A 23,468-nucleotide genomic window follows, 5' to 3' on the forward strand; every position below is an offset into this window, starting at 1 on the left:
CTGTACACCCACTCTGTATGTTCACCCTTGTGGATGCTAAATGTTCTACCACTCATTGACCCCAAACACTATGCTTGTATGCAGGATGAGAAGGAATTTCGCGATAAACTGTCCTCCATCTACGTGGGCCTAAACTTCAGCCTGGACCCACATGCCGCTGCAGATGCTCATGGCCTTCGGCCCATCCTCAACTACCAGACTGCAGACCTCATTGAGCAGAAGGTACCTTCACACACTCTGACCACACCTTACTGAGCCAACCCCACCAAAAAGGTTATCAGTAGAGGACTTGCTCAAGCTGAGCTGCACTGTTTGTTCCTTGGAAATACTTGCAAAACATGTTTTTCATTTGTGAAACACTGTCATAATCCTCTAAGAGTTGATGAGCAGTGAATTTAATTTGATTGGCCAATTTTTCATCCTTAACCCAGCAGTAGTTATACTTGGGGCTCTTGAAGAATGAGTTAATTTTTTTTCTTTGTAAGATTGGAAACACACCTGGGAAACAGTCCAGCATGTCTGGAAAGTGAGTTTTTTAAAGAAAATTTAAAATATGTATGGTGAAATTGCTCTGAAAGTTCCTGGATTTGCATCCAGTTCTGGTTTGTGATATTTTCACATTAGATGCATTTGGAGAGAGTAAGAGAAATGGTTTGAAATATGTAAGATGAAACTTGTGCTTTTATTCTTGTCGGGTTTTTCTTGTCACGTTTTCTGTGCAATGTGCAGCCTCAAACTCTGGGATTACCATCAGCTGTAGCTTCTTGTATATGCTGAAGTGGTCTTTCCGACTCTGTGTGTGTGTGTGTGTGTGTGTGTGTGTGTGTGTGTGTGTGTGTGTGTCCCTGTCTCTTTGCTCTTTTTGATCTGTTTTCCGACGTGTTCTTTCAGGTCTAGTTAAGGGTTCCGTTGGCTACAGTGAGAGGAATATCAGCTCATGTGGGGTCTGGTGGTTAAAGTGCCTGGCCCTGGAGCTCTAGGTTGTGGTATCAGGTCTCAGGAGGGAAGCTGCTCTTACACTCCAACTCCATTGCTCCTGTGCTGCCCCTGAAGATAAAGGAGAGACAAGGAGCATGCAGCATGTGATTGGTCTGGGTGACTGACAGATTTTTGTTTTGTGTTCTTGTGCTCCTGTTACAATGAGCGAGAGGTAATGTTTGCTGTATTCGCGCAGTAATTTGCACCACATGGTTCTGTGAACATGTAGCGCAACAACACATTCTAGAGCATATGGAAGATTGGAGGCCCCCAACAGCCCTGCCTCTGGCACCTGCGCTCATGGAAAATACAGTTATAATTAATTGTCAGTTTGTATATTTATACTTTACATTTAGGTTAAGTGGAGCAGTTTTGGGAGATTCCATCTGCGTATATCAACCTGTGTATGAAATCCATATTACTGCTATTTAGGCATCTTTCACTTGAAAGATGCACAAATTAATTCATTTCTTGGGTGGGAGTTTCCCTCTGGAACCTGGAATGACTCTTGTATCACAGAAAGGCACTCTTAGTTACAAACTTTTAAATGTTTGAATAACTGAATTATTTATAACGGAGGTAATTTATGTTGCACTTAATAGCTGAACCTTAAAACAGTAAACATCCAGTTAACAAGTATTTCAGAAGAGAAAACTGAAGTATTTCTAAGGTTATTTTCATTCATCCACTGATTTATCTGTAAATATAAAAAGTAAAGCCTTCCCCCACCTTACAAAGGTAATGCATTTCTAAAAAACTCAAACATATTTACCATTAATTTTAATAGTAAATTTTATGCATTCCTGAGCCCCAAACATTACACCCATTTATGGTAAAGTATCATGAAACCCATCTGACACAATTTCTACAATAGTTAACATTACTTAGGTTCTTCTAAATGAATAAATGTAAATGCATTTATCACAACATAATAAGGCAGTATCCCTTCATGAATAACTCCATAATACTGTATGGCTGTGTACCTGTGCTTGTGCAGCTCTCTTGCAGCTATTATGCATCTACACTCAAAGGTGTGGGTTTCCTCTCAGTGCTCTGATTTATCCCCAAAGTCCAAACACACAATTTTCTGTTAAGCTGCTAATTCTAAATTGCCTGGTGTGTGTGTGTGTGTGTGTGTGTGTTGCTCTGCTGTTGACGCTGTGCGTGAAGCAAAAAACCATGTATAACGCTGTCATAAACTTTATGGATATACTATGTAAACTTGCACAAAAATGAATACAACATAGTAATTACTTGTGTAAAAAAGCTGTAAAACAATATAAACAGAAAAATGTATTTACTGTATTAACGCCCCCTGCTTCTCCCCGTTTATGTGGGTTTCCTCTGGTGCTTGTTTCCTCCCACATTCCAAAGACTTGTGTTTTACATGAATTGATGACTGTAAATTGCTATGTGTGTATGTGTTGCATTGCCCTTGGATAAAGGTGTCGGCTAAATACTAGTTAACAATCATTGTAAGTTGCTTAGAAATCCAAATTTGGTCCTCATGCATGTGAAGAAATGCCACAACAGCCGACGTGAGGGTATTCGCTAAAAATCCATGCCGAATTCTTGTAACTCCAACAGGTGTGTTTTAGGGATGCAAAATGTTAATATTTGCTTTTAATGCAACCTTTCACACTGGAAGTTCTGGACATGATGCCCGAATGACACAGCTGATTCAGCTCTCTGCATTTCAAGGCAGTTAAGACCAAATATGGAAATAAACATTAGTTTTACTGCGTTTTGACTACATTTCCAGCACCGCACCTGCGACATGACCGACTGCAATGGTGCAGCTCCCCACCTGTGTGAAGTGTTTTCCATTTGTGCCTGAAGTCCCTCACATAGTTGGTCTGGAGGAACTTGTCGCTACGAAAAGTTGACTGTGAGCCAGCATGGGGACCGATGGGACGCACTGTGGAAACTGCCACCGTGTCTCTAATTAGAACTGGTCCTCCTTTAATTACAGGGGTGATTTCATTGGGCTTCTCCATGGCCGGTCTCTGAGTGATCCCTTTCTAATGCTTCTCTCATTCATTTTTACATTTTAAATTTATCTCTGACGTCACCGTCATTGCCATGGCGACATATCGCACAGGGAAGCAATTACCACCAATGTGGGGTTCTTTGGGGGGATGCGGCTGTGGGAGTGCCTTTTTTTGCGCCCTCTCTAATCCAGTGCCTCCTTCCTCAGCTGCATCCCGGCCGAGATTGATCGTTTCAGCCCTGTGCTTGTTTGATCCATGTGTTCGTTGTGTGTGCTGGGCGGTGTCGCGTGCGGTACACCAGCGAGCCCCTGTGATGTGGAGGGTGCCGGGTGCGCTGCTGGCTTTTCGGGAGAGGACTGCGCGATTGGCCGTCCTTGCTTGCACGGGGGGCCACCCCTGTGGTCTCCCTATCTGTTGTGTTTAGACGGGGGCTGTAATTGGGGTCGTGCTAGGGGGTGGTAGTGCTGGTATCAGTTTACATACCGTTGTGAGCGGTGCCTTCAAACGGGTCCAGCTGCTCCCTGTAGATAAGAGAACCGATACAAAAGTACAGCCCAGCAGTGAAATAGCTGGTTTGCTTCAATACGTTTGTCATCACTCCTTTTCTCAGCTGCTGCAATGGTTTCATCTGTTTGCTTTCGACCATAACGATGTCTAGTGGGACGTGTGCTCAAAGTTTTTTGAGAGAAAAAGCTTTGACCTGAGGATCCCTTCGTGGGATCAGGGTGTGTAACGGCCATAGTTGTCTGCAATGATACAGCTAAGTTTAAAAAGTGTCTGCAATGTAACATATTGAATGTGATGAAAGACAGATTTTTACAGATGTGTATCTTATGATTTGGCATGGTTGATTGCAGCCATATACTTTCTACCTCATTGATAGGATCAGAGGGGGTGTGGTGGCGCAGTGGGTTGGACCACACTCCTGCTCTCGGGTGGGTCTGGGGTTCGAGTCCCGCTAGGGGTGCCTTGTGGCGGACTGGCGTCCCGTCCTGGGTGTGTCCCCTCCCCCTCCAGCCTTACGCCCTGTGTTGCCGGGTTAGGCTCCGGTTCCCCGTGACCCCGTATGGGACGAACGGTTCCGAAAATGTGTGTGTGTGTGTGTGTGTGTGTGTGATAGGATCAGTGTTGGGCATAGGCTTCTTACTGTTAGTGTTCATGGTCTTGCACTTTCTCTTCCTTTCAGTCTGGAACCTGGCAGTGTTCTTCACCTGAACAGAGTAAATACTGAGTATCTCAGAGTAGTGCAAGATTTGTGTTTCTGGAACAGCTGCTACACATACCCTTCTATAAATTCCCATGAAACTGTTTTCATACAGGCTGGCATTTATAAAACAAAGGGCCATGTTATCATCTTGAGAGCACCCTGTAAGGAAGCTCCCGTGCTTTGCTCTCTGGGAACACAGTTTGGTTCTTACTCTTTATTTGAAATTTTCCTTTTAGTGTTTTCACTCCATATATCTGTTCCCCCCCCTTTGGACTGCTAGGCACAGATCCTTCTCGACTGTGGAGAAGACAACATCTGCGTTCCTGATCTCAAACTGGCTGTTCATGGGTGAGTCCTTTATTTGGCCATTAATTATGGAACCCTGTGATGCTGAGTTGTTGTTCTGTCTGCAACACAAGTGTGACTCCCAACATGAGAAGTAGCAGTGCCTCTCCCAGTCCAGCTGCTAGTCCATTTGACTGGTGTGAACAGTGTCTGCCATGTAACAAAAGGGACCCCTTTTTTCCTGCCCCATTCTTCCAATAATATTTCTATCAGTGGATGAGGAGGTTGTTCAAATGGAGGCTGGCTGTGAGGTAACAATTTTTGTAGCTCAGTCATAATTATTTTTGAATAATTAACTCATGATACATTCATTTAAGTGGCATGTTATTGAAAAAGATGCCTCAAAGAAGCGTAGCAAAGGGGAGGATGTCATCATTCATAAAAAGGGATGGTATGCTCCTTTTCCCCATGTTGCTTAATATCAAAAGTGATGCATATTCAGAGCCTAGTCCCTGGTCAGAAAACCCCACATTTTTATGTAGTGATGATTTGGCTTTACAAGGCGTGACTGTAATTGGAAATGTCTGCACTGAGCACCCTTGTGTGGGTATTTGTGTTGTTGCATGCTCTGCGGTGGTACAGAGAGAGGCAGAGGAGGCTGACAATGAGGAAATTGGAGCTGGGGGGGGGGGGGTCCAACCTCAGTCCTGCTCTCCACCATGTATGTCTTTATTACTGCATTGAAAAAGTAGAGCGGGTGGGGGGGGGGCTTCCTGTGACAAATCACGGTGATGGGTTCTGGGTCATGCTCCAGCAGTAAATCTTACAAATATGCACTGCACACAGGCTGGTGGTGAGAAACCGAATAAAGGAGAGTGGGTCCGTGTGAAACGCGCCCTGGGGACTGTGTGCTCTGTGTTAAACACGACTTCAACATAAGTGCAGAAACTGGGCATCATATCCTGGTTGTTCCAGCTCCGATGTGAGGAAGATTTTCTGTGGATCTGTGCTGTTACAACAGACCACTTTGACTGATGATATGGGGGGGAGAAAAAATCTTTTTTTTTTTTTTTTTTGGATGATTGCTTAATGTGGTCAGACATCTTTTTCCTAGGCATTATTACTGAACTTCACTTAGCTGATGCCTTTGTCCAAGATGTCTCGCAATGTTAGATAAATAATGTTTGCAAAGTGACAACCCTGAACAGTATGCCATCTGCTGCAAGAAATAAAATGGCAATGTAAATGTAGAATTCTGAATCAACAGAAGAGGGCTGGGTCACAACAGTATAGACACAGTGAATGTACTGAGCTCATGCAAACACGTAGATACATGATGCCAGTCATTGGCACAGGGTTACAGTAGTTGGCAGGGGAGCTCTTACACATGAACCAACAATGTGTTTCCTTAATTAGTTCATTCAGGTTATCCCGCAAATGGAGTATTACTTTTTTAAACATCCTTCAAAAGTCATACATCTATATAATGGATGTAAGTTATAAGAGTATACAACACTCACCATTGTGCCACCTTTAGTAACTAGAGTTGGACTGCTCCACCCAAGCACACTGGTAGATCACATAGTCACTTTAAGCATTCTCATGTTCTGAGTTCTCTGGCTGTCTACTGGTATTATTGTTATTGCTGTTAACGTTATTTATTGTTACTGCTATTTGCATTACTCACTGTCATTGTTTTGTTTTGTGCAGTATTTCTATTGTCTTTGTCTTTGGCCATAGTCTGTGGAGAAGCATTCAAGAATTTCATGATACTTGTACCTGTGACAAACTTGCAACTTATACAATGAGAATTTTCAACGAGCAACCAGTAATTCTGCTTTAAAAATGTGATGTTTAATCTTTTGATATCCAGTTTAATAATAAAGGTCCTTTAAGAGTTCTACAGATTAATGAAGGACACATGGCCGATGTATTGTATTTTACATTTATTCATTTATCTGACGTTTTCTCCAAAGCAACTTACGGTGTTGAGGTTACAATTATTTACCCATTTATACAGCTGGGTAATTTTACTGGAACAATTTAGGGTAAGTACCTTGCTCAAGGGTACTACAGCCGGAGGTGAGGCTCAAACCTGCAACCTTTGGGTCTAAAGGCAGTAGCTCTAACCACTACGTTACCAGCTGTAGCAATTTTACATTGTTAAAGGTTCATCTTAGTGTTTTGTATGTACTTTGCAGAGACAAGAAGGAAATATTCTTGGGGGACGAGAACTCGGTGATGCTGATGTTCAATGCCAGAAATGAGGGTGAAGGCGGGGCTTATGAGGCGGAGCTCTATGTTGTCCTGCCCCCTGAAGCTGATTACAGTGGAATTGCTCGCAACAATGAGGTGAGGAACCACACTCGTCTGGTTTGTGGGACTGCGGATTCACTAGAGGGGCTTTGACACATGCAAGAACTCTAAAGCGGCACTCAGTTAGTCCAGAGCAGTGCAATTAAGGCCTTCAATCAAGAGGAGGAAGACTCGTGGGTGTTGCTGTGGCCACTATTCCTTTACTTAGCTGTTGCTTTTATCCAAAAAAAGTTCACAACTTTCCTCATCGATGGAGCTGTGTGTTGCCCTGGAGAAATTCAGCTCAACTCCCTTTATATTTACATTTATTCATTTAGTTGATGCCTTCCTCCAAAGCGACTTGCAATATTAAGGTACCTGGAATTATTTACCCACATATACAGCTGGGTAATTTTACTGGAGCAATTTAGGTTAAGTAGCTTGCTTACAGCTGGAGATGGGAATTGAACCTGCAACCTTTGGGTCCAAAAGCAGCAGCGCTAACTACTACACTAACAGCTGTACCACCTTTCCCTAGAGTATCATTAGAGTATCAGCAGGATCCCTTTTGGGGGTGAACTCTCTACCCCTAGCGACCCTGCTCTCGTACCCTGAAGTGCATGGGTTTTATAAGGTCTTTCCTTACCGTATTCCGAACTCCACAGGCTTAACGTTTGCTAGACAGTCATTTTCCCCTCTGTGTGTCTTGCAGAGCTTTACACAGCTGACCTGCAGCTATGAGACGGAGAACCAGACCCGCTACCTGAGCTGCGACCTGGGAAACCCCATGAAGTCTGGCACCAGTGTAAGGATCACTGTCATGTTGTCCTTTAAGCACTCTGCTCATGTACATTCTGGACCACTGATACCTGTGTTAGTGGGCTGTCACTGGTTGAGTGGGGTAACCAACACACAGGAGAGTGGGTGGGTGTTACAATGTAGAGCACCACTTGCTCATCCTGTTGTGGAACAGTAGAATGGGACAAGACGTGTGTCGCCCTCCACACGCAACCCGCCCCCACCAGTACTATGTATTGGCCAGCTTTTTGAGACAGGATGTACCTGGGAAAGGAAGAGGGGGCAGGAAATTGTCCTGTGTCTAAGTTCAGATCGCAGTGGGAGCTCCTCTCCCACCACAGAGGCACCCCGTGAACCAGGAATTTGCAGTGGTCTCTTTAATGTGTCTGCAGAAGAAGGCTGCAAGTGGAGGCTGCTGGTGCTGGTGCTAGCATTTCAGAACAAGTACACATACATAACTGATAAAGCCTGTTTACTGATGGAGACCTCTGAATAAGAACAATAGTTTGCGCAGTCAAGTGTTGATCAAGGAGAACTTTACTGGTGTTTCAGATATACAGTATAGATGGATATATTGATAACTCCAGTGATCCCAAAGGAAAATGAACAAGGCTACAGCAGCATACATACAACAAATAGGAAGAGGGAACACTGGAACAGCATAGGGATAAATAGTGCAAAAAATCAACAGTGGATGCAAATAAGTAAAATAGCTGAAAGTCAGTACTGACATGACATCTCGATACTGCTCAAGTGGTAAGAGGTTGGTGTCATTCCACCCATGTAATAATTATGAACAAATAAATGTGATCCATATCAGGGTGCTTTTTATGGTCAAATTGCTCGGTATTGTCAGTTCTTAAAATGTCAAAGACAAATTAGTTTACAAAATTCTAGGTAGTGCAACAAAATAAATGGAATCATTAATTGGCTGCTTGTTTTCCATATGCACAGTAAAAGCAATATTTGGAGATCATGTCATCCTTTAATACGGTTAAATCCGTAAATGTCTGTGTGGTTTTGGGTGGAAAATAATAGTAAGACAACAGCAACCAAACCCCAAGAGTCCCACGCTGTCTGGCTGCCCGGCTGTGTGACAGCTGTGAAGAAGAGGAATAGGCTGGAACGGGTGCGAGGAACAGGCTAAGGTCATTGTGTGTAATTGGACACAACAGTAGAATTCTGCCGAGAAACCAAAGCACAGCAGGAGCAGCAACAAATGGGACTTGGTTGTGTTGTGGGAGTGCCTTTCACTTTCAAAAGTATCCCAGTGACCCCCCCCTCCCCCCCACTGACTCTCACATTTGGCCATTCTTTTCTGTGTTTGGATGAGTTGTGTGTGCGTGTGTGTCTGTCACTTGTTATCCTGGCATCTACTTGCTTCCTGCCAGTGTGCTAGTGTGGATGGCTCTGTAAACTGTTTTCAAGGGCATAGGCTTTGTTTTAATGTCTGTCTTTTAAGGCACCTCATAAAAAGATAACGCATCATAAATTTTAGAGGGGCAATAGAGCATCAGTTCTGGAGGGGCCAAGTGCCTTTGCCCTTCATCAAACCCTTGCACTCTGCTGACTTTACCAGTCTTCCTGCCTCTTGGCGCCTGTTTGTTTCTCAGCATCTCTCATCTGCACACCCTTAGCCCATGCTCCTTGTGTCCTTACAGCTGTGGGCAGGCCTGCGCTTCACTGTGCCTCGCTTGAAGGACACACGCAAAATGGTGCAGTTTGACCTGCAGATTCGTAGGTAAGCACCCTTCTGTGCTGTCATCTTCAGAAGCATTTTGGGTTTGAATCTGCGATATTCTCCAAAATGAAAATACAACAGACAGCAGCTCAGATTTGAATTTGTGGCCCATACTATGAATCTCATACAAGTGTTAATTCATCTTCCTTTTCCACTCATGCTGTGATGTGATGGAATGGTGTGATCACAAACAATCCTGAACTGTCTCTTGATGTCCTCAGTAAAAATGAAAATAACTCCCAGAGTGAAGTTGTCCCTTACAAGCTGGATGTGGTTGTCCAGGCAGATGTCATCTTACAGGGGTAAGTGATGAGCAGATGCATTTTCTGTATTCAAACACTGACATGTTGCCCATGACACTTCTGTCAATGATTTTAATTCCATATCCTGGTTATCCATATTTAGCATGTGCTGCTTCTCCCCCCCCCCCACCCCCCTCAGGCTCTACTTGAGCTTTTTATTGAAAGTACTCCAGGATCCATAAGACTTAAACCTTTTGTTGAGCTCTCTAATTTGTATTAGCGGAAGGACACGTGTTAAAAGATCTTAACTGTAGAGGGTTTTTGTAATGTAAATTCCATTCAACTTTACAGGATAAACAGGTTCTCAGTGTTCCAAGCACAGCTAGAATGAAGATTTAACAAATATAATTAGATACATGTTAACCATATGTGTTGCATGCCCACCTGTTACTCCTAAATGGAGTATGAATTGGTATGATGGGTCAACTGGGATCAAGTTTACTTGGTCCAACTGGAATCTCTGGGGCTCTAAAGTTGCACTGCTTTTTTTTTTTTATTTTTTATTAAATGAAGGTACCTTTTGAGTTGGCTATCCAAACACACTCATGCGTACTTTCTGCCTCCATGATTTCTCAAGGGTGTCTCGTCCAGACAAAGTGTTCTTCCCACCATCTAACTGGAAGGTGACTAAGAAGCTGCAAGTGGAAGAGGACATTGGGCCTTCAGTCCAGCATGTGTATGAGGTAGGGGATCATACCCTCAGCTGGTGATATCCAGGTCTTTCAACATGACATGAAGACCTTATAGTCAATCGAGTCATGGCTGTGATTTATTTACAGTAGGTGTGGAGGTTGCACATGGATGGTTAGAAAGTCTTAACTGAATGTCATTGTAGCGTCACTTTAACTCGTCATTCCTATACCACTTGCTGCCACAGCTGGTGAACAATGGACCAAGCAGGATCAGCCAGACTCTGCTGGAGGTTCACTGTCCTATGAAGGTCCAGGGTCACAGACTTGTGTATCCCCTGGAGGTGACCACCCAGGGCCCAGTGAACTGCACCACAAATGGCATCATCAACCCCCTGGAGCTGAAGGTTAGGACCTCGTGCACTTCCCAGGGGTCTTGGGAACATGGACTGAGGTCTGAATCAAAGCTTTAGGAAGTCCACTTAGAGCAGCATCTGGTGCTCTGCGGTGTGCAACTGGCTCTGAGTCAGTACCGAAGCACATCAACACATACACACACACACACCTGAGTCTTTGTAGTGTGTTCCAGGATCTGAGTCATGTTAACCCAGATGCACAAGTTCAGTCTTGCATGTTTTACTTTTCCTCACCCTGGAGGGCCCAGCAGGGTGTATCAAATAAAACAGAGTGGTGGCTATCGGTTTCATTCCCGTACTGTATGCTTTTGGGGATTGTCCCACTTTGTGCCCCAGTCATTCATAATCACACACCGATATTAACATGTCCCACACACAGCAGTGCCAGCTAGGGCCTCTAATGTTCTCAAGTACTGGATTTCTAGATGTTTCAGATTGTAACACAGGTTATAATTCACCTCAACCGAGAACAGGAACTCAGCTCTTGCATTTTAATTAATCTTTTTTGGGTTCTGGCACAAGATTGTGTTCCTTTTAAAGCCACATATATATATATTCCGCTCAGATTTAGACTCAAGTTATTTATTATGGGTCCTGTGTGTGTGTGTGTGTGTGTGTGTGTGTGTGTGTACATATGACAGCTGCTGTTTTTGGTTTGAATCCTCATGTGGAACCCTTTTCCTAAGATCTTTCCTCTGAGTCATTGTGTGTTGGGGTGTGGAGTAATACTCTCCCCTCTCATTACGCCATCGGTTGCTCGTGGGGCAAAGAATTTCTGAACTCTGGCCGACATGCAGTATAATCTGTGACACTCAACCTTTCTTCTTGTGCTTTCCGGTCTGGTTGTGCCTTGCTGTGGTTAGTCAGTAAGACGCTTTTGTGTAAAGTGAGGTACAGTCATTTTACAGGTGGTCCTCGACTTACACCACCTTACAACCTGAATTTCAGCGCTGTCCCATTAACCTTACTTATTTTTATTTTTCTGATGTTTGGTTGTAATGTCGAAAGATAAGTGCTCCATCTACTATGCAGTAACAACTGTGCTGCAACTGGGCACCCATAGTTTACTCTAACAGCGATTGCAATTTGTCTACGAAATTCTTTTGCTTGTGATTCCCTTTATTAGTTTTTTTAAAATTCAAAGTGAAAAAGTGAGTATTCTGGAGATGCTGAAAAGTAAAAGCAAAAGACAACAGATTTAGAAGTGAAAGTGAAAATAGTAGTGTGATGCTTAGGATACATTAATTTTGTAGAAGCTTTTCTCCAAAGCAATGTACAGCTCAGGAGAAACAATGATTGAAAATGTAATGCAGTACTGTATTTATGTTTGTATAATTTTCATATGGATCATGTGTGAAATTGGTGGAAAAATGTAACAAAGCCCGACTATACTATGTAGCATTCATATAGACTGTGTGATAGATATCTATATGGTTCCAGTAAAATAAGGGGATTTTCAAGAAAGCTGAATTAGAATCTGGTTTTATGTCAAGGATCACATGCAATGTAATATTCTGCTCACACGTTTAGCCAAGGTGAATTACAACGCTAGATACACTACACTCAAATTCCTTACTGTCATTCCATCTATACAGCAGAGCACTGAAACACACAAACACAATGTGCAATTGAGAGCAACCAGTTCACCTGAAACACATGTATCTGGACTGTGGGCGAATACCAGAGCAGCAACATGAATGAAAGGACAGCATGTGAACTCCATACTGACTGAACACGCTTTCCAGTCGAGACACTGGCACCCACTGTGCTGCCCTCTAACAGTGCTCCATAATGGTCATCTGTGCTGTCCAGAAATAACGAAATGGCATTGTGTCCTTTCTACAGCTCCAGCAGGCACCTACAGAGCCAACCCCCATTATCACCCCAAGTCCTGGCCACCATGTGGAGAGAAGGGAGACCCACAGGGACCTACTGTCAGAGCTGAGCAATGTGGTGAGACCCTTGGGCACTTGGGTACAGGGTGGAGGATGGGAAGATCTATCTATCCAATAAACTGATTTTTGGTCCCACTAAGGCTGGAGCCAACTGCTGGGTGTGGTGCTTCTGTCCTTGACAAGGCCTTGGGCCAGGCTGCAGGGGCTGTTAAATAGCTCTCTCCAGTTATGGAGGGTGAGGTACAATAAGGCCCACAGGAATGAACAAGGGGGCAGGGAAGCCCCAGGTGTGTTTGTTCTTAGCCTTTCAAAGAGATGGGTGTGAGTGTGGTGGGTGGAGAGGGGCCTTGATACTCATCCACTACTTGGGCCCAGCGTGGTAGTTTTTCCGCAGCCTGCTCTCTAATCTCCGGTTAGCATCAGTCGACAGCAGTGGGGGAAGGAGGCTCCTTTGCAGGTGCAGTACCAGTGTTTGAAGGAGGGCAGCTGTGTTCTGTAATTGCCCTCCTGTCCGGCTTCTCCTCAATGACATCACGCATTCCATGGCACGCACTGCTTGATGTTTGGAAAGGCCAGGAAAATAGCATTCTTCCTCTGATGTTTGTGCTGCTTGGAAAAACTGCTGTTGAAAACATCAGGAATGAAATCGGATGCACGTCGCAGAGGCAGGTTGTGCTGACTCAGTGCCGTAAAACATGCTGTGCTGGAGCATTATTAGATCGAGTACTTCGTTCAAGGCTAATACAGCAGCAGTCTTAACTAGCTGTCTTCATTTTTTCACGTGTTGTATGTCCTGGATTGTCACTTCCTATGTCTCGTGAAAGTGCTCTTGAGTCCATCTCCAGGACAGAGCGCTATATACAAGTATAAATTGTATTGTGTTTTACTACTTGCTGCCCCAACTGCTTAACCTTTATCCTGTTGAATTGTTAATTTCTGTGATAGATTAATTGTGTTTGCTGCAACCACTATTCCATCTTAAACCTTTGTCAGCTGGTAGTTACCTTGCAGCTTTGTGAGCAGTGTTTTTGCTTGTGTAAGCTGTCCCTGCAAGTCTCCTTGGACAAAAGCATCAGCTCTTCAGCAACTCACTCTCTCTCTCTTTATTCATTCATACATACGGTACATAACCACTTGTCCAGGGTCACGGGGGAAGCACAAGCTGCAAGTCTAATCAGGGTTTGCCCTGGACGGGATGCCAGTCCATCAGAGGGTAGCCGCACACAGTTGTTATTGCTGTTGTTGTTAGTAGTAGTAGTAGTAAGAATAATAGTATGCTATCGTAAAGCCTGGCCATTCTGCCGTAACAGATTTGTCTACCTGCTGTCCAAGGATATGGGTCTGGAAAGGCTCTTTATCCATTTGCATTATTATTAACTGAAACGTATTTGTAGGCACGGAAGGTTAGCCACACAGTCGAGGGTGGTCTGTCTTCAAGCATTGGTTTAAAATTGAGTTTGCGAAAGAGGGGCCCCCTGTCATAAGGAGCCCCTAATTAACAGCAACTGTCTCGAAGCCTTGTAAAAACAGGCTGGTTTCAGTGGTTTAGCAGTTACTTCGATAACTCTGTCTGACAATTAAAATTTTTTACAGTCTTGTGACTTTCCCCTCAATCTGTATTAATTTGAAGCAGGCCTCAAATGGAATGACTGTGGTTATTGTTGTTGCTTGGCTCATCCTACAATACAGCTTAACCCTTTACCCTGTTACCCCGTTTTCCAGTCTGTTTCACCCGCTGTATTTATAAGCTGTTGTTTCAGTGCCGCTTCTCACTTTCTCTCCCTGTTCGGCTTTGAAGTGCAAAGGTGGTTTATTTCTATCCAGCACCAGGGGTCTGTTGTAGAAGTCTGGAATATGCGATCAAAAGCATATGAACGAGGCCTGCGTGAGTGTGTGAATGTGGAGGAAAGAACTCGATACGTGTGGTTGGTGGTGCCCTTGTAAGAGCTCATGGGACATGGTGCCGTGCTGATGTTCTGAGCGAGGTCTCCCATCCCACAGTCCTGCTCCAACGTGGAGTGCTGGAAGCTAAGCTGTAATGTCGGCCTTCTGGAGAGGGGCACCAGCGCTATCCTCAAGGTGCGCTCCCGCATCTGGGCTGAGACCTTCATCAAGGTAAGTGACGACTCCGACATGTGTCGAAATGCAATGTGCTGTATATGGCGGTCCCCTGACCAGCTTGTCTCTGTGTGCCTCCATTTCTCCTTCTGCTCGTGCAAATTGTTTTGTGGACTAGAGCTTTTAGTCCTGGCTGCAGAATCCTTTATAAAAAGCCCCAAGATGTAAGAATGTATGAGCGGTGTAATTATTAAACCGGCGAAAATGGCTGAACACATGCATGCACAGTCTTAGCCCCCTGCCAATGTTCATAATCCCCGAGTTTAGGAAAAGGGAGGCCTGTGGTGTTGGAATGATGCTTGAGGGCGTGTGGCTGGGGGTTGGTGTCAGAGGGCATCTCCACTAGCACTCAGACACTGTCCTACATGCCATGTTCAGGGCCTGCGCATGAATGCACTGGAAACTCATTAACCTGTGGTCTGGGGTTCTCATTGGAATGGAATGTCAAAATGATATTTGGTTGAATGAGGGACAGACAGTTCCAGGGATCTTGTTAGGCAGTGGCTCCATCTGCTGCTCATTTTCAGAATCCCTTGTTGTTTAGTGCCTCCTTTTTTAGGCCACTTTAAACCTTAAATGCACTTATTTAAAAAAAATTTTGTATTTTAACGACCATTTCTATATTTGTGCCCTGGCTCAGATTAAAAATACTTCATATTTGAAGTTTGTAGCTTGATTTGTTCATAAAACCAAAGTCCCATTTATACCACCTCTCAAAGTTTAATACCATCATCCCTCGATTAATTTATAGGTTAGCTTTTTGATCAATCTAATAATTTTTGATCAATTCATTTCGTGAACGTGTGCTACTTTTCTCATTGGGACATAAATGACTGTCCCACACTGCCAGCTAACGGCTGAATGTGGAAATACAGGTTTTGCTCCACAACAGATACATTTTGGAAAGTGGTTTAGTAAAGAAAATGCTGTTAGAAATAATCTGACAAACTTGTTTTAATCCTTGTAGTTGGTAGCAAACATTTGTAGCACAAGGAGCCCCTGTATTATTCAGGCCATTGTTCTCTGAATAACTTGGATAAAGCCCTAAAGTTCGGGCGGCACGGTGGCACAGCAAGTAGTGCTGCTGTCTCACAGTGCCTGGGTGGTATGAGAGGACGTGGGTTCGATCCTGCTCAGCCTGTGTGGAGTTTGCATCTCCTCCCTGTATCTGTGTGGGTTTCCTCCGAGTGCTCTGGTTTCCTCCCACACTCCAAAGACATGCTGTTCAGGTTCCCCCATAGTGTGTGAGTGACAGAGAAAGTATGTTCCACTGATGTATGGATGAATGACCCATAGTAAGTAGTGTATCTAGCAGTGTAAGTCACTACAGTGAATAAGGTGTGTGGGCTGATAACACTACATAGAGTTCATTGGAAATCACTTTGCAGAAACGTGTCTGCTAAATAATTTTTTATATATACATTTTTTTATCTACACTGGCTAACCAGACTGTGTTAATGGACTTTCTAATATTGTTCCTTCCCTCTTCGATGCAGAGGACCTACAAGCATTACGTGCTGGAATGCTCTGCCAAATACACTGTGCAGAAGATGCCCTATATCATCCTGCCCAGAGAGGTGCTCAGTGGAGCCAAAAAGGCCAGTTCCCTCTTCTTCATTTCAGACCCATATTCCCTAGTGTTTGACCATGCCGGTTGTACGTTACTTTGACACTCTGCTCTCTGTGTACAGATGGTGACGCCCGTGGTGTGGAGCAAACCGGACAGTCAGTATGCTGTACCCTTGTGGATCATCATACTGGCTGTACTGGTTGGGCTGCTGCTACTAGCACTTCTCATCTATGTGCTTTACAAAGTAAGTGGGCTGTCATTAGTTCTACATTTGTAATTTTAAGAAATACATCATTTTCTAAATACAAATCAAAATTGCACAAGGTCACATCAGAACAAAAAACTACATATACAATAATACACAGGGAAAGATGTTCAACCCCTCGTGCCAAAATCAAGGGGGGCTAGACACAAACCAACCACGCCGCAATATTCCATCCCTCCCAAAACCCCACCAAACAATTCCCTTCCAAAAAAAAAAAAAAAAAAAAAATCAGCCCACATCATGGGCAAACACCATCCTCCTTGCCGGGAGCCACCACATGCACTTCGTTGGGGTTGTCAAGTGGGCACCTTCCTTCGTTGATGTTTCATTGAATTGAGCTCACGACACCTCCAGAAGGCTCAACGGCGAGATCTGGTGTCCCAGACCCACCCCCCTCCATGCCCACAGTGCCATCCCAGCGACTCCACCCACAAAAAACCCACCCCAACCACCAACAACCAACCAATACACCACATCAGCATATGGAGGTGACAACAAAACTCAAACCATTGACGTTCACCTAGGTGAGTACTCCCCACTCAAGTGTGCTTCCCCCAAACACCCTGGTGCCTTCTCATCCACAACCACTGACTAGATCTTTCTGCTACCTCTGACAAGCCTTTAATGGCTGCTCTTAACGACTGACCCCTAAAACCAAACTCCAACAGTAGCGACATGGTTGATTTTGCAACAAACCCTCTAGTACCGATCTCCACTGGTCTAATAACGCACTGCCAGCCTCGCTCCCTCACCTCACCAGCCAACTCAGAGTACTTCAATTTCTTCCTCTCAAAGGCATCTTCCAATGAGTCTTCGAAGGGTATTGTTAATTCAATGAAGTACACTATCCGTGCGCCCTCGGAGTACAGCACAATATCGGGTCTCAACGCCGTGATCGCAATGCACTGCGGCATCTGCAGTTTTCCCACGTCCGCCACCAACTTCCAGTCACGCACTTCACCCCATTTAAAACTCGTATCACCATGACCACGCACGTGACTTACAACACTCTCCCCCTCCCGCACAAAAGAAATAAGCTTATTTCTTCCATACTGCGGGAGTGAATTAACTTCAACCCGCTTGTTCTCCAACAAGCATGCCAAGGATCTTAACACTTCATTATGCCTCCAAGTATATCTTCCCTGAGATAAACTAACCTTACATGCAGATAGAATGTGCCTCAAAGAGGCTATACCACCGCACAAGCTGCAAGTCGGCTCTGTACCTACCCAGCAATTAAGATTCTGCGGAGTAGGAAGAACATCGTAGGTGGCTCCGATGAGAAACTTAATACGACCGGCGTCCATCGCCCACAAATCACGCCAGCTGATCTTCCGCTTCTCCACATGCTCCCAAGCCAAACATCGCCCTTGCACACCATGTGACGTCGCAGTTACCCGCCTTGCCTCCTCTTCCTGTTCGCGAATAAAACCAATCACCATCTTTCTCCTCTCCGGCAACTTAGCTTTACTCCACAACTTTATTCGATCACCGGCACCGAGCCCCGCCCTACCTACCTGCACCTGACCGACCACATCTCTGTGCTCAAGCGCTGTCTGCGCTTGCGCAACAGCTACCCGTGGATCCCACTTACGTCCCTTTTTTAAACTTACAGGAACCGATCTCACCACTGGGTCTCTTGAGCTTGACAGTGTTAACTCCAAACCAACCTTGGCACACTTGAATTCTTCCACGAGGCTAGTCAGTGGTAATTCCAAGACCCCCTTTCCATACAAAGCCACACTGCTCAAACAATGAGGAACCCCCAACCATCTCCTAATAGCTTTGCTCATAACCCTTTCCAGTCTTTCAACCTCTGACATACAGACCTCGTATATAGTTAGCGGCCATCTAATACGAGGCAATAAACCAAACTGAAGGCACCAAACCTTCAGCTTCCCTGGCAAAAAAGATTTATCAATCCTATTAATTGCCCGTACAACATCCTCCCTTAATCTTTTGACCTGCTCCTTGTCGCTAAATGAAGAATCATACCAGCGACCCAAGCTCTTAATTGGCCTTTCAGCCACTGACGGAATCTTTTCCCCATCAATCTGGAAATTCTCCCATGATAACTTTCCTTTAACTATCGACAAACTCCTACACTTACTAGGTTTAATTTTCAATCCGGCCAGTTTTAGATTTCCATTCAACTTCGTTAATAAGCGACGAGTACATGGAACAGTAGTAGTAAGCAGAGTCATATCATCCATATACGCTCTGATTGGTGGAAGGTGAGAACCATCCTTCAGCCTCATACCCCCAACCACCCATCTCGACGCCCTTATTAACACCTCCATAGCCATGGTAAAAGCCAGAGGCGAGATTGTGCATCCGGCCATTATACCAATCCCCAGCTGCTGCCAAGATGTGGTGTATTGCTTGGTACAAAAATAAAACTGAATGTCTTCAAAATACACCTTAACCAGTCTCGTAATACACTCTGGGACTTTAAAGAAATCAAATGCCCTCCACAACAAAACATGCGGCACTGAACCAAAGGCATTTGCCAAGTCCAAAAAAATCACATGGAGGTCTTTACCTTCCATCTTGGCCTCCTTCATCTGATGCCAAATCATACTACAATGTTCTAAACAGCCTGAAAAACCCGCAATTCCTGCCTTCTGCACAGAGGTGTCAATTAAATTGTTGACCAACAAATATGCAGACAACCTCTGCGCCACAACACTAAAAAATATTTTCCCTTCAACGTTAAGAAGGCATATTGGCCTGAATTGCCCTATATCTACTGCATCTAGAAAAATGTAGTGACAGAACAGCAGTGTGGGAAAACACTATTTTAGTATTCCACAAGAAAATGGAAAAGGACAAATGGAGAAGCTGATCTAAACACAAAATTGACTGTCAATAACACAATACTGGACTAGTTTGATCTAACTTTTTTTTTTTTTTTTTTTTTCTTTTTTCCCCCCCTCCCCTCTCTCCAACAGCTGGGCTTCTTCAAGCGATCCTTACCTTATGGCACGGCCATGGAGAAGGCCCAGCTTAAACCCCAGGCTACTTCTGAGGCCTAGTGTAGCAGGAGAGGCCTTGCTTTGAATCATACCTTCTTGAGAATTTGGAAAACCAAAGAATTTGGCCACAAGATTGCAAAAGGAAACTCAACAACTGTGTAAGAAGCACAGATTGCAGCTGAAGATTTAGGAGAAAAGACCACTGGAACTCCACTGAACTGCACTATCGAGAAAAGATCTCAAACCAAATGAATGTTTTTTTTAATTTTTTTTCCTCTTCAATTTTCTGGTTTTAATTTTTGATTAGTGGTGTTTTTCTGAATGCCACAGACTTTTGTTTTAATACAGCTAGCTCATCTTCAGGGCCTGCAGAGGGTGTTCTTCAATTCTGTCAACCAGGCCCCTGGGCTCTCATGTACGGAAAGGGGTGGCCATAGGTGGAATCTCTCTGAAATCTCTTAACTGCTTGTTTCAGCTTTGCACTTCTTAAATCTTTTCTTTGCTCCCTTTTCCTCTGGAAAGAGGCAATTTGTTGTTCTGTTTCACCTCAAGATTGCTGTTGGTGCTATTATTATGTGCAGCATGTATTCACTGCTCACAACTGCTTATAGCTGCTCGTTTCCACTCGTGGTGCATGAGAGTAGGTGTATCTTGCCTTGTTCTGGAGAGTCCAGGTGAGAAATGGCACAGATGAAGCCAAAGACCTGGACGGATCAGGCTTTAAAAAGGTCAGGGCTGAGGGGCTTTTTGGCTTCTCCTTTAATTAAAGATGTTATTTTTCTGGGCTCTTGGCCCTGTTTTACAAGAATCCGTTTCTGTGTCTGGGCTGCTTTGTTTACATACTGAACAGGGTCTAGCACAGGACTATCTTATCGAGGTGCCTTTTAAATGATTTTTTTCTTAATTTCAACCACAATGGACTGAGCAGTACACTTTTTTCCTGTTTCTCATGGCTGAGTAAAGGTCATTGGGGCTTGTGTTCAAGAAGACTTAACTGTTCAACAGAGTGAAAACCACACATGTATTAGTTACAGTGAGACGTAAGGTATTTCAGAGGTTTCCAGAATTTTGTTGGCTGTAAAACCATTTCTGACATTTCAGAATAGGTTGTGTTTCAGGGGCTTGGCCAAGAAAGAGACACTAACTTAGTTTAGTGCTCAACGGCAACTAAAAAAATCTACTGATCAGGAACGGACAACAAGAGGCAGAAGGCAGAAAGTCAGCTAGAAGATCCTCCTACAACTGCCTACTCTTGTCACATTGCTGATACTTCTGTTTCTCTCGTTCTTCTGAATATAGATGTTTTTTTTAAAAAAAAGTCACCTGGGACATGACTGGAGCAACAATGGATTCTGCAGCCTTTATGGAGCCTTTAATAAGAGGGTGCAACTTTTTTTTTTTTTTTTTTTTTAAATTTTTTTAAAAAAAAGGGGGGGGGGGGGGGGGTTTGCTCAGATGGATCTATAGCCAGCATGTAGACAAAGCATCACGGGTCGGGTCAGCCGTATTGACCTGATGCTCCAATGTGCTCTGAGAAATCAGCCTGTGGAACGTCTAAGGGCCAAAATACCTTGCAAATGGACTTAAAATGTCAATGATGAGAATGGTGACGAATGGTCAATGGTGGGAAACCTGCAAATCTGCAGGAGTACCAGACTGTGCTGATGCATTTTTATCTGTGGCTGTGAGACAAAGCAAATGTGTGGCACCCAGAGATATGAGCAGGAAAGCCTTTCAGACAATTCATTGTATGCAGGTCAATTTAAATTCAGTGTAACGGTTGTTGATGTTGCCAATAATTCATTTTATGACAGAGAGCAGTGAAATGATGTTATGTTTTATAAATATGTAGTGGGGTCGGGAAGGGTGGTCACTGGATCAGGGCTTTCAGAAATAATGCATACACACTACCAGAATCAAGAATCTGAGTCATTCTCTGGGATCTGATTTCTGCTGAATCCAGGGACTGAAATGTAAAATGTGCCTTAGTGTTTTTTTTTTTTTTATTTTTTATTTTTTTTAAAAAAAAAACATGCTTTGTGTGTGAGAGCGAGAGAGAAAAAACCCCCTCCTCCACAACAACAAGTAGACTATTTGTATGCGTTCGCAACACCTTCGTGATGTGCTAGGGAATTTTCATCCACAACACAACCCCTGGGCATGGCTAAGACCCATAGTGGACTTACTTGAATGCAAAGGGAGCCCATTTGGAGGATGCGCTTGCAAGCTGCAGGTAAAAAGAAAGCAGTCGGATATTGAGAATGTTTTAAATTGTTTGCTCTACGTGCAATATTATTATATTCCTTCACTTTCACATCCCACATTGGCTTGGAGATGTCAAAAAGGCTGACCCACGTGTGTGTGTGTGTGTGTGTGTGTGTGTGTTCGTTCGTATGTGGTCCTCATTCACAGTCCTCGTGGGCATGTGTCATGTGGGTGTTTTATTGCAGCCGTGCTTAGCAAGACCTTATGTTTAACCAACTAGCCACCTGCTGTGGTTTGAAAAGCAAAAAGCTGATGGACATGTTCTCACAAGGAGTGAGCGTGAGGACTGCTGTTACACAAAGTCACCAAAGTGAATATAGACCTTTGTGCGCTGTACTGCTCTGCCACTTGGCTTCCAGGGACAAATGGTCCCTTCGTTAACCTTTTTTCTGGAGGCACGTGGTGCCACGGGCAGGCAAACAGTCGCTTCAATACATTTTTGGGGTTGTTAATGGACAGCAGCAGACATTAGCTGATTTCTTAATCAATTCTGAGTTTAAATTAAAATTTTTTAGTACTATTTTTGGGATGAGATCTATTTATATTGCTGCAGGTCATTTGGTTGAATGAGAGCACTGGGTCTGTCTTTTTTTCAAATGTTTTGTCTCTGAAGCATTGTAAAGGTGTAAATATATATTGACCGAGGAAAATGTTTGCAAATTCGTTCGTCTCCCCATATTGCGGGAAATGTTTTAAAATGGAAAATGTGTGTTTTATTTCACGGTTTGAATTTCAATAAAGTTCTCAAATTTTCAAACTGCCAGAGGGGAATTATTTTTATTAATTGCTGTTTATTTTAAGCAATATAAAAAAAACGCTCAGAAGTATTTGAAATAAAATTAAGCTCCAAAGGCAACTCGTATTCTCTAATGCTGTTGGTGTTGAGAACTGGCGCCTCACGTGCGTTTTCACTGCCGAATTTGTTACAACGTTCTCGCGCCATCCACAGTCCCTTCGGGAGCAGGCAACGCGACTCGAGAAACCAATCAGATGTTGGAACAGAATCGAGGTGGACTAAAGTCCAAACGCGACGTCGCAGCTAGTTGGCTGGTATGAAGAGTTGAGCTGTGTGCCTGTGCTGTCCGTCCAACCGCTGGAGTTCATGTCATACGAACAGGTGACCTGTAGGTTTTCACTTCTTATTTAAAAAAGAAAAACACTTTTTTTTTTTGTTGTTGTTGTTGTAGCCTCTTTGACAGTGGCATGGCTGAAGATATAAAGGAAGATAAGTTTTTGTCTGTTTTAAGAGTAAGGTGCGGACCCCTGTGCGGTTGAGAACTACAGAACAGCTGAAGTTTGGGACATTTAGTAAGGACTGTTGTGTGACACCATGTCTTTCAGATCCTCTGGTAAACTTTCAACCCCTGAACTGGAGTGAGTGCACCAGGTCTCCAAGGAACACACCAGGCCTTTTCAGAAAACTAGTGCAGCCATAGAGAACAGGTCAGCAGGGAGAAACATAATAATCACATCTTTATTCAGACTTTACTGTGAAGATCTATGTTTATATCTCTTTAAACCAGCAGCAGTACCACCCCCCCCCCCCCCCCCCCCCAATGCTTCTTGTGGTTGTGTGTGAGTGAATGGGCACCTTAGTTCTAATGACAATCCTTAATCAGAATGAACAAGTCAATAGCACGTTCAGTTACATTGAGAATGTTATGTTTACATTTCAGGCCTGGAATACATTTGATGTACAGATGTAATACTATAAAATAGTCTCAAATATTTAACTGCT

The 23,468-nt window shown here is 43.8% G+C and overlaps 1 protein-coding gene across 1 annotated transcript in view; it reads left to right on the plus strand.

Annotated features, from left to right (window-relative positions):
* The window catches only part of itga5 (integrin, alpha 5 (fibronectin receptor, alpha polypeptide)), a 44,970-nt gene extending 22,483 nt beyond the window's left edge, over nucleotides 1–22,487 (plus strand). The window contains exons 18-30 of the mRNA XM_029246214.1: nucleotides 85–222; nucleotides 4,457–4,524; nucleotides 6,663–6,813; nucleotides 7,469–7,561; nucleotides 9,216–9,295; nucleotides 9,517–9,597; nucleotides 10,175–10,280; nucleotides 10,475–10,633; nucleotides 12,488–12,595; nucleotides 14,539–14,652; nucleotides 16,152–16,253; nucleotides 16,347–16,469; nucleotides 19,442–22,487. Coding sequence (XP_029102047.1) covers nucleotides 85–222; nucleotides 4,457–4,524; nucleotides 6,663–6,813; nucleotides 7,469–7,561; nucleotides 9,216–9,295; nucleotides 9,517–9,597; nucleotides 10,175–10,280; nucleotides 10,475–10,633; nucleotides 12,488–12,595; nucleotides 14,539–14,652; nucleotides 16,152–16,253; nucleotides 16,347–16,469; nucleotides 19,442–19,525 — 1,407 coding nt within the window. The 3' untranslated portion in view covers nucleotides 19,526–22,487. The remainder of the gene's footprint in view (nucleotides 1–84; nucleotides 223–4,456; nucleotides 4,525–6,662; nucleotides 6,814–7,468; nucleotides 7,562–9,215; nucleotides 9,296–9,516; nucleotides 9,598–10,174; nucleotides 10,281–10,474; nucleotides 10,634–12,487; nucleotides 12,596–14,538; nucleotides 14,653–16,151; nucleotides 16,254–16,346; nucleotides 16,470–19,441) is intronic.
* Nucleotides 22,488–23,468: the final 981 nt, after the last annotated feature.

This window comes from Scleropages formosus, chromosome 19, assembly GCF_900964775.1.
Source record: "Scleropages formosus chromosome 19, fSclFor1.1, whole genome shotgun sequence".
Lineage (NCBI taxonomy): Eukaryota > Metazoa > Chordata > Actinopteri > Osteoglossiformes > Osteoglossidae > Scleropages > Scleropages formosus.